The following is a 12,084-nucleotide window of genomic DNA, read 5'->3' as shown; positions in this document are numbered from 1 at the left end:
ATTATGATGTAACCCCTGACACTTTGCTTCATGAAAGTCCAATATCTTGAAAATATTACTGCTGACATGTGACTTTATCAACAGTGGACTAATGAAAAAAGTGAATTTCCCCTTTAACTGCCATCCACGGGAGATGTCCATGGGTCTCTCTCTGTCGCTCGCTCTCTGAGAGTCACCACCTTTGTTAACAGTGGTGGTAGAAATTGTGACCCGGTCTCATCATGCTACCGTGCGTGCGTACAGCGTGGTAGACTAGTCGTAGACACGTGAGCACAGTGGATCAAGCCGCTGTGACAGCCAAACGTCTTAGTTATTTAAACTACCAGAATTACAGTTTGTTTAAAAAAAGAGAGTCTCATCTGTGCATATTAGGAGGCAATTTATTGCCATGCTTTGTTAACAGTGTAAACAAAGTAGTTGGTTGCTAGAGAGTAGGGTTGTTGTTGTTTTTTAGCTTCCAATTCGTGCAGTAGCCCAGTGTGGGAGTTGTTCAGAGAAACCAGAACATTCTGTTCAGTCAGGAGTTCAGACGAGGAGAAAATGAACTCTTCTACATTCCAGCTTTTTCAATGGCTGAGTAAGAAAATGATGCCTTAATAGACATGGCCTTGGTGGGGGCCACGAGAATAAATGCTTTTTCTCTGCAAAATGCATAGGTTCTTAATGCTCCTTAGAAATCAGCGAGAGAAATAAACCCCCTCCTACAAGTCAAAGACAATTATATTAGAATAAGATATCTTATCTATTCACAGGACAAAAAAAGAAAGAAAGTGCAAGCTATACATTAATGCTGAGTGCTGTAGTGGTGCACATAAAGGGAACACCTCAGACCCACCTTGGGATGAGGCTTGAGGCATATTAGCACTTTCTTTCTCAGGGTTTCAATATTTACATTTAGATTACAATTAAAAACAAATCCAGGATTTGAACATACATCTCGAATATTACTAGCCTGTTTCAACCCGGCATTTAAAAAGGAGACCAAGGCGTTATCTCTGTTACTTATCGCCAGTGCAGAATCTTGTTGATTCAATATGTACAATGTACTGGCTTGGCAAAAATGTAATATTTGGTAAGCAAAATGTACTTTTACAGAAAGAACTGTCAGTTGAATAACATGGAACTGACTAGAAAGTAAGGTAATTTAAACAAGGGAGAGAGCAGGCAGTGTGCAGTGTCTTGTGCTGTTCATTTTGAAGAAATTAAATGGGATCCTTAAGGAGAATAAATTGGTTTTTGAAGGTTATTTGTGTTCTGATGCTGCAGATGAAGTAAGTGTGCAAGTTATTTGATTGGTTGAGTCAGGGGTTTTAGTCAGTCAGACAGAATGAGACTATAAAGTAGGTCCAGCGTCTGGAGTACAGAGGATTTAATAACATGACATAATACCAGTCGTAACCATTCATACAGGCTTATGTCACCCCTAAATGTGTCTGTGAGCATGCTATCCTGGGTGTTTGAGCTAGTGTGTGTGTGCGAGCATGTTAGCATGTTTGTGTATGCGCATGCTAGCTTGTGCGCATGTATGCTAGCATGTTTGTATGGTAGCGCAAAACATGCTACCATATGTGTGTGTGTGTGTGTGTGTGTACGTGTGGCGGTGGAAGGAGATGCCCAAGCTGTAGATGTTAGCTTCCTCACACCGAGGTGAGTCATCCTTCCCAGGAAACACAGTTGAACCATCATTAGCATGCTGTTGTCATCCTCCCACTCCTCTGCTCCTTAACACATTTTAACTGGCATATCGCTTCTGCTGATGAATCGCATTGCCCTCCTGGTGAAAACGCAGCCCACGATTCACTATCAGAAAATATTGAGTCACAAGTCGACTAATATAGCCAGCTTATAAAATTATCCCACTTTTTTGTTGCTGCCCTTTTCACCAGAGTATACTGCTTTAGTTAGGGTGGTTGGGGTTTCAGGAGGTACCCTATTCCCTGATTTAGTGCATTATTTTTGACCAGAGCCCATAGGGTTAAAGGTCACTTGAGATGGACAGCATTGAGTGTTCCCCGACTCCTACACTTGACTAGACACTAAAATCACTGGCAAGAGAACATATTAACATAAGGAAATCTTTTAGGAGGTGGTAATGCCTATTGATCACACTCCTGGCCAGGAGGGTTCGGTCAATGGCGCCCACTCACGCCGCGTCCCTGATGCTCATTTGTTTTGACTGCTAAAGTGAGACAACACACGCTTGAAGATGATTAAAAAGAGCCGGGTCCCAGACTGTCCCACATAGGTTCAGATGCCATTATAGATTTGAGTATTTTGCATTATAGTTGTTGATACAGAATGCTGAATCTGGACACCTCTACTGCTAACCTCAGCTCATTATTAGAAGGTTATTAGAAGGTTCAGATGTTTCCTAGAACACTCAGGTCTTCCCTTTGCATGTCTCTTTTATCTCCATTGCTCATGTTGTGTAAAACAAATACTCTTCGGTGCAATAAAGGTTTCAATCATCATCATCATCATAGAACCCAGAGGAAGGAAGAGCTATAATAATGAAATAATAAACAGTAGGTTCAGAGACTTTGTATGGGGGTGGCAGGTAGCCTAGCCATTAGAGACGCGGGCCAGCAAAGGGAGGGATCGTCGGTTTGAATCCCAGTTCAGACTGAAAAAAATTAGGTGCGGAGTAAGCTGTTAAACTAAGAGTTTTGCGGGTATTATTCACTGCCCTTGAGGAAGGCACTTGCTACAATTGCTCTGGGTGCGCTGCACTGTGGCTGACCAATTACTTCAAACCGCTACGGTGTGTGTGTGTGTGTGTGTGTGTGTCTCAGGTGTTTGGGTTGTGAGCATGAAGATACGTTTCTGTTCTCTGTAAGTTAATGGACAATAAGGTATTCTTCTTATTGAATATTTGGGGGAGTAATATTTTTGTTATTCTTCTAGAGAGAGCTAGCGAGGGGAGATAGGCTTTATAAAACGTCCAATACAGGCAGGCCTACTGTATCCAATACAGACAGGCCTACTGTATCCAATACAGACAGGCCTACTGTATCCAATACAGACAGGCCTACTGTATCCAATACAGGCAGGCCTACTGTATCCAATACAGGCAGGCCTACTGTATCCAATACAGGCAGGCCTACTGTATTCAATACAGGCAGGTCTACTGTATTCAATACAGGCAGGCCTACTGTATTCAATACAGGCAGGCCTACTGTATCCAATACAGGCAGGCCTACTGTATCCAATACAGGCAGGCCTACTGTATCCAATACAGGCAGGCCTACTGTATTCAATACAGGCAGGCCTACCGTATTCAATACAGGCAGGCCTACTGTATTCAATACAGGCAGGCCTACTGTATCCAATCACACTGCTCGTTCTATAATCTGCTTTGGAAGTTGTAATGATTAAGGATAGCAGGAGTCAGTTGGCATATGTAGAGGTGTACCGTACCCTAACCCGTCCAAGCATTCTCCCAGGGCAAAAAAAGAAAACGTTTCTGAGTGACGTTTTCCTTTTGGGCTTTTACTTTGGCACACAAACAGCAGGGGCAGTCCTACTTTGAGCGTGTTTCCTTTTATTCTGGAAATGAAAAACTTTATTGAGTTTTTGCTTTGCTTCTCGCAATTGATGAGATTTGCCTAGGGGCATGCAGTTCTGCCTGCGGCACGGTGTTTGTCCTCTTGCTTCTTTTTTCTCCTGCTCCCATTTCGGTCCTTTGATCGCTCGCCAAGACATTGGATACAAACATCATGGGTCCTGACTGAGACAATGGGCCTGGCCTGATTTATTGTTCTAGGTCTAGGAGCTCCGCTGGCTGTGAAATCATCTAGGGGTAGATTAGACAAATACAGTGTAAGTGTCCCCAAGCCTGGGGCCTATGTGCAGGAGGACCAAATAAAGAGAACACTTTGATCGACTCTCTACCCTACCTTATCACAGAGGGTTGTAAGGGCCACCGAGTTCTATGGATTCTGGATGGCTCAAGCTGCAGAATGTATAGACAAAATAGCCTGTCGAGATAGCAGTTAGGCAAGTGTTGGCATTCTAATTGCACTACAACAAAGCCATGACATCTACAGTAGCTACAGAAGACCTAAAAAACAGATCCACAAGGCCTTTATACTGTATGCCAAGTGAAAATGTGCATTTTCAATGTTGTTTTGTTCTCAATACAATGTACTGTAAAGGGAGACATTTTGGAAAGAGAAAACAAATACTCTTCTCTTCCTTCACATCCACCGTTCTCCATTTGTGCTTTAGTCTGCCTTTCACTGAGCACTTGAGGCTGATGCAGCAGGTACGGTGTCAGCATCACCTCCCAGATAGCTGGATGATGACAATCTAGCACAGGGAGTCGCACTTCTCAAAAAGGTCACACACCCGTACATACATACGCACACAGGTATGTACGCGCATAATCGCTAATTAAAGTCTGCCGTCACCCTCGATGCTGCATGCATTATCACCTTCCTCAAGATGAGGTGCGGAGAGAGGCGTCAGCCCCACTGAAGTTTCACAATAGAACACAAACTGAAGTCAATCTGACTGTTTTAACAAAATCCACATTACCCAGTTATGAAGACCCACAAAGGAACAAAAAAAGGTATCGATGCTGAGGGAGATAATTCGTTTTAATAAAAGGGATTCATTTCATCAAACCGGTCTTCCTAACTCACAAAAGGCAAAAGGAAGTATTTTTGTCCAACAGCCTTTCATTTGAGCCGTTCTGCCTCTTCTACTCTACTGGAGATGTGTTTCTCATATTTTCATTTCAAAGTGAGCTAGGCCCAGCATGTGTAGCTTGGCAGACACCAGATTATTTTTCAAGAAGACATGGTACTGTAGATAATCATGTTAAAAAAGGCTACCCCGGAGCCACCCAAGTCCCAATTGTCCAATCAATCTGGATATATGCACGCTCACCTGTCCAATGGCATCCTTGTTAACGTCCCTCGAGCGACAACAATAGTTAGTTTGCTTCGTATGAGACACTAATGAGAAATCCATGTACCAGTGGGTCTTTTGTTATGGGTTGTTCTGTACAGTGCAGATTGGTGCATTGACTAGCGCAAAGCACTTATAACAAAAACCTGAGAGCAATGTCAGAACTGATCAATGTATGAGTACATGAATAGCAGAGCAAAATATAGGCCTGCTAGCTTTGATTTTTAATCTCCCTCACTGTATTCAAGTTCACGGGTTCAAACTGACGGAACACTTTCTTTATGAAGTGGAAAAGCTTCAGGTAAAATGATTAATTGCTCCGTGTAATTGTCTCTAGTTAGAAGGTTACAGCCAGGTTGTGCTCACTAAAGATGAACATATCGATGCACTAGCTTTTGTAATCCATAAAGGACATACATTCCACTAAACTGTCATTTCAGTGTGCGCACCAATGACAATGTCTGCCTGTGTCAGAGTTGTGTGTGAAGGAGGATGACAGATTGAATGACCACCTATCAAACACATATCTTTAGAAGGTTGATGCCAATAATTGCCAATTTGCAAATAAATGCAAATAATACAGCACCAAAAGGCCAACGTTCTGAACAATCCAAAGTTGCTCAGAGGGTGTACTCCAAAGCCTGACACACACTAGCACAGCCTCTAATGGCCAAGATACTACAGTGAAGCCCTTGATAAAACATAACGGTGAGACGTGCCTTATCAAAACTGCACGTGGCTCAATACTGCTCCATCAGGAGGGTTCAACAGCGGGGGAAGAGGTCGTGCTGAACACTGGGACAGAGATAAAGGGGACTGACAGCATCATGATATCAATTTATCAATTTTCTGCCGCACGTCACTTAAGATAGAGCAGATATATAAATAGGACCGACACAACTGCACTGCGCACAGAATAGCGAGCGCATGGCTGCATCTGTCAAACATGGTTACGTCTCCTTAGACGAAGAGAATAGACAAGCCCTGATTTGCTTTTGGTAGCTATAAAAGGACTGTGTTTGTGTCACATTTTCAAGGGCAAAAATTGAAGGTAATTGGCAATCCATGTTTTGTATTGAGTGAGAAATGCCTCTTGCATGTGTGTAGATCTTTGTTTTGGTCGCACTGTGTGATGCGTTGTCATCTACTTCTACACGTGGCTGCAGACGCGTTACATAGAAATCTCAGAATCAAGAAGGAATACAGTACTGCCAAGAGCAGGTTAGTAGAATCTGTAGCTAGGATCTGAAAATATTCTGTTTGGAGGAATGGTCTAAGATCCCTCCCAAATCTCATAAAACAATTTTGAAAAAGGCCCAGTGTCATTATCCTTGTAAGGGGAGGGTGCTAGAGTATTGAAAACAGGGGAGCCAATCATTTTGACCCCCATCTTTTTAGCATTTCTTGTTAAATAAAATCTGAGCAAAATAAAATAACTTCACAATTTTTTGGAACATACAGAACAGCTCACTATTTGCATAATTTATTTTATACAGTCTTTTTTCCTCATCTCTATCAACGTCGTAATTATGGACCCCACTGTATGTCAGAAAAACTACGAATTATTGTAAACAATCACAACAAACGGTGCCCCATGTGAGTAGCATCATTTCCACTCGGATCATGTAACATGGTTCCTACCGTGTTGTGGCAGTCCGTGCTGACATGCTGCAGCAGCTGGCTCTCAAACTTCTCCAGGGAGGGATGCAGAGAGATGGACAGCCTGTCCAGGAAGCAGGTGAGGCTCTTCACCATGTGGGGCTTCAACAGGGAATCTCCTAGAGGCAAAGTACAGGTAACTGCCAGAATAAAGGAAACACCAACATAAAGTGTCTAAATTGGGCATTGGGCCTTGGCATAGATTCTACAAGTGTCTGGAACTCTATTGGAGGGATGCGACACCATTCTTCCATCATTTTGTGTTCTGTTAATGGTGGTGGAAAATGCTGTCTCAGGCACCGCTGTAGGGCAGCCCAGCCCCTAAAGTGACTCTTTACACTATATGAAAAGGTTTTGTCTTCTCAGGAATTCAGCCTTCTCTGTGATGCTCTCCACATCCCTCATTCTGTCACACCTCTGTGAAGTTCCTGTTGTCTTTACATCCTGTAGGTCTGATATCTGATTGGAAGTTCACTTTTACAGTAATACTATTGGCCAACAACTCCCGAGCTGGAATCCAAAGAGCTCTGATTTTATAAAAGGCACTCAGATTCATTGTCTCTTCTCTATGTTTTTTACATGCTGTGGTGAGATACACTCTCAATCTTCCTCCCTCTCTCCACCCAGAGCTATGGGCCATTGGTCATGCTATGGTCTCTCTCTCTCTCTCCTCCCAGAGCTATGGGCCATTGCTAATGCTATGGTTTCTCTCTCTCTCACTCTCTCTGTTCATGCCTAGACTAATGCTTGTTAATGCCTTGTAACTTAAGCTTTATGCCTTGTATAATGTAATAATTCATTCATTCTAAAATGTTATTAAATCTATTTGACTAAGTATTCCATTCTCAGACCCTTCTTGACATCCCTATTTCCATAACTCAACTATAGTTACTTGCATTTTGCTAAAACATCTTTACGGAGTCCGATAAACATTTTTAATAGACTTTGTCATAATAATACATAGTCTTATTATAGGTCACATGAGGTATATACTGTATATAATATAGCCTATATAATAAATATTACTTCAATACACACACACACACACACACACACACACACACACACACACACACACACACACACACACACACACACACACACACACACACACACACACACACACACACACACCATTTAAAAAGGCAATGCAGCCCCTATTTCAATGTAATTCCTGTTCTAGAGCAGCGATGCTCGTTTAGGTTTCACCTCCGAAAAATGATGCAGGCTACCTATACCTGTTCACAAATTGGGATTGGGAAGGAGTTAGATATCTTAGAGAGAGGGAGGAAGAGGGTGAGCTTGAGTCAGTGAAAAATGGTGGGAAAAAGGGAGATGGTTTGTTAAAGAAGAATGGTAGAAAGGTGAGTGAGATGAAGACAGGAGGAGAAATGGAAGTGAATGAGGTACAAATCGGAGGTGGTACGTGTGTTGAAGTTCCTGGAGCCCGAGGTTCGCACCAAGGGTCAGGATAAAGATGACTCTGACAGTAGGAGGCAGTGAAGAAAGTAGAGGAATATGGGTCAAGGGGAGGGATCCTGAGAGGAGTGGTGTGAGTAGTAGATCTGTACCAGTACAGAGGGGTAGGCCAACAAGTAATATGTTTCAGTAAGATTGGATTTTAACATTTACAGCAATGGTTATCAACAGTCCTGCAGGGGTGGAACATAGGTCACAGAAAATAGAGGTTGTGGTGGCAGCTACAAAGAGGTATTTGCGTGTGCGAGACTTGACATCCGAAAAGTTGCCATGCACCTGTAAAAATGATTGCTCAGATGTGCGAGTGCCTTTTGAATTTTGAAGGACTTAATAGATTAAAATAGTGGAGTAGGGTGAGTGTAGATGGTAGGGTATTTGTTTATTAATTTTTTTCAAGCAAGGTATAAGGGAGTTATACTCCAGCCAGGTAGGTGGCGGTAATGCAACATTTATTGGATGCCAACCGCCCTTAAACCTCGTGGAAGAAGAAGCTAGGACAGGCGGGAGGCAGGGGCGCTTCAGTACAGTTAATAAAGAAGTTAAAGACGTTGGAAGTCAGCCGCCGATAAACCCCACAGAACCAACTAGTCTGGTACACAGCAGGCGTTAGCGACACCGTTGTGCTAGCTAACTACTTGAGTATCGTGTCTTACTTTGAATGCACTTTATAGGCCAAGATACTTAGCAAAACAGCGTGGTAGTTTATGATTTTTTTTTTTTTTAACGACACAAGTTTGACCCAATGTGCGCACTGCACGCACCTCTCAACAGACGTTATACAATTCCCCCAAACCTACACACAGGGGTGCTAAAAGCTTGATTTTCCTCACACCTCCCCTGGAGTTACACTGTTTTGGCCCCGAGGGCTATTCTCACACACATATATATGTTTGTGTTAATGGAGATTGCCGCAAAACACATTTCCCCAGTAGATTCTAATCAAGTTTTCTGAAGCTACTTTGATGGGCAATTGTATCATTCACAATATTATATAATACAGTATAACTTTATGATCATTATAATATGACAATACATTACAATGCTTGAAAAATAAATAGCATAGGTGCCATCAAATGAACAATATATCCTCTACCTTAGACTTCGTTTTTTCAAGTATCCTATGACATTAGATATCTAGCCTTGTCGATGTTCAAAGTCTAGTGAACCAACAGGACGCGCAGTCTAGTGAGCCACCTGTGATGTGAAATAAGAAACCTGCATTTGGTCACAGAAAAGTGTAGTGGGGAGGGGAGAATTAAAAGTGAGTAAGGGGAGAAGCTCGTAGGCGACAGTCACTTTTCAAACCAGTCTACCACCTTCAGACCATCTCTCATCGAATATATATATATTTTAATGCATGATGTAACAAATATTGTTTTCTCAAAGAAAATAAAGTAATTGCAAGGGAATAGCACGGTGGCGTAGCCAGTTTATTTTCAATGTAGCTGGACACGGAATAGTTGCTCTGTTGACTCTGTAGCCAGCCTATAATTTACGCGCAGCTCTCCATTTCTTCAAAGGACAATGATGGACTTCAAATGGACACTAATGAGTAATTAAATGCTATGAAAATAGGGGTGCCTATTCAATTGAATTTATAGTAATGGTTATCAACCGTCCTGCAGGGATGGAACGTAAGTCACAGAAAATAGAGTTTGTGGTGGCAGCTGCAGAGAGGTATTTGGGTGTGCGAGACTTGACATCAGAAAAGTTACAAGGTGTGTTAAGTGGTGGTGTCCCATCCTTTCGGGATGTTGGCCTGAAGTAGGAGTAAATAGATTTAAATAGTGGAGTAAGGTGAGTGTAGTAGAGGGTAGGGTATTTGTTTATTTTTTAAGAAAAAAATTAAGCAACGTATACTCCAGTCTAGTAGGTGGCAGTAATGCAACATTTATTGGATGCAAACCGCTCTTTAACCTCATCAAAGAAGGGATTGGGAAGGAACGTCGAGGGATTTCCACGTGGAGTGGAGAAACATCAACAATTAGGGCATGAACAGCTGTGAGAATGTAGGTAGCTAGCATGCCAACCTCATCTAGTTAGATAATATTATCGTTTGTTGCCGTTTTTGTTAACTACACTGTTTCCAAACGATAATCCTGCTAGCTAGGCTATGGCTGGTTCTGGATTTATCATAAGCATTTGGGGAAAACTTTGCCAGATGGAAAACAGTATATTTCACTTCGCCATCTATTGTGATCTCCAAAGTTTTGGCATTTCCCATAAATTGCGGCCTCAAATCCGATGTAGAAATAATAAAGATGAAGCTCAGGTAATATGGATAATAGGGATGTCTCACGGATACGCATCGGTCCTAGGTTCAAAAAGACATGAGTTCATCGGTCCATTGGAGCAGAAACCGATCCAAATAAGCATGCGTTGGTCAGAAAACCAATTCTATGTATCACGGTTTCACTAATGATTTTTTACTCATTGTTCTATTCTGAAAATACCGCTTATCTGTTGTGACTGAAATGATGCGTCCTCTACTTCCGTTCAGTAGCGTTTCCAACGTGTATGCATGTAACCGCCTATGACTGTTAGATAACAGTGCGCACACTGCTTGAGACAGCTGCTTGCGCCAACGAGGTAGGCCTGCGAAACACTTTCAACATTCTGATGCTTTTAAAATTGCTTTTGTAATGTCAAATCCTAGGCTTTATTAGTTGAGTGACAACAAATTGAATTTGCTTGGTCATTGTTACCAAATGCGCTGTAGAAAATTGTGTTTTACGGTAGTTTTGTAGCATACCGGAGTGGATGCAACTCACATCCAACTGCTGATTGGGGTTTTCAAATCATTCCGATTTGATTTAGATTGCTCAGGTTCACCATAATAAATAGTTTTGCTTTAAACTGTCAGTGTATTTGGTCATTTTTACATGAACTGTGTAATTTCATAAAGGACAGAAATATTTATTGCGAGCAGTGCGTGGTCGCATTCATTAGTCGGAGCAGGAGAAGCAGACAAAAATTTCAGTGAAATTCCAAACGGTCTAAACCATTGGCTTTTTAGACTAGATTACAAATCCAAAACTGCATTACATTAATTGTCTAAATTCCATGCTATGTTCTAAAGACAACAATTGACATAGTACTAGCTAAAAACATTTATCTGCATAAATGACAAGTTAATCAGTGGGTGATGGTGATTTCGGATAAAAAATCTCCCCCACCCTTGATAGTGGGTGGTAGATGCTATGTCTGCCCTTTTGGTTCAGCTCAGGTCCACACACCTGCACAAACATGGCCACTCAGTTTAGAGAAGTAATTTCAGACAGATCCAGCTTAGAGGGCCAGCCCTTCAGCAGCATATATTCATTTAAAATGACAAATGTTTTCATGCAAAACATTTGCGGATCGAATCATATCACATCAATTCGTTCCCTTAAACTGAATCGCACCGAATTGTTTCAAACTAAAACATACCGTTCCTGTATCGGAACCCATGTATCTAGATGCGTATTGAATCATTCATGAAAGGAGAGATGCACATCCCTAATGGATAACTATTGGAAGGTTTAGAGACATGCGTTGTTCTACATTGTAATGGACACGGTGCAACCTTTGGTAGTTAGGCTTTGGCTGCAGTACAGCAATGTCAAATCTGCTCATGGTTCTCACAGGGGAAGTGAAATGATAGGCTGCAATGACTTTGCTCATGATGCACACAGCAAATGACATGTAACAACACCGAGAGCATCGGACACGAAACACCAATACAAATGTAACAACAGCTAAACAAAATAGATGAACAAGTCCCTTGAATTTATTTGCTGGTGCCCTTTCATTATAAGATGGACACTTGTGGTTTCAAGCGGCACCAATCAAAGTAGTGCAGCGTCAAACCCACATATCTTGGGGTGATATTAGTTTGCACCCTTTATTTTAATTTGCTCAATGGCTCAGGCGGCCAATTCGACCCAGGGCTGTTTGTCTCAGCTCAGTTGCGGAGAGGAAGAACTCTGCAGCGGTTTCTGAATAATAAACAATGCCATGCCGGTGAGTGGTAACATTCAAATAAAATCCAGCCCC

The 12,084-nt window shown here is 42.0% G+C and overlaps 1 protein-coding gene across 1 annotated transcript in view; it reads right to left on the bottom strand.

Annotated features, from left to right (window-relative positions):
- The window catches only part of nphp4 (nephronophthisis 4), a 193,223-nt gene that overhangs the window by 126,953 nt on the left and 54,186 nt on the right, over positions 1 to 12,084 (bottom strand). The window contains exon 6 of the mRNA XM_020458628.2: positions 6,553 to 6,689. Within this exon, the coding sequence (XP_020314217.2) occupies positions 6,553 to 6,689 (137 nt within the window). The remainder of the gene's footprint in view (positions 1 to 6,552; positions 6,690 to 12,084) is intronic.

The sequence above is a fragment of the Oncorhynchus kisutch genome, linkage group LG24 (assembly GCF_002021735.2).
Source record: "Oncorhynchus kisutch isolate 150728-3 linkage group LG24, Okis_V2, whole genome shotgun sequence".
In the NCBI taxonomy this organism is placed as follows: Eukaryota; Metazoa; Chordata; class Actinopteri; order Salmoniformes; family Salmonidae; genus Oncorhynchus; species Oncorhynchus kisutch.
The sequence above is the reverse complement of the archived record's forward strand: the minus strand, read 5'-3'. Positions and strand labels throughout refer to the sequence as shown.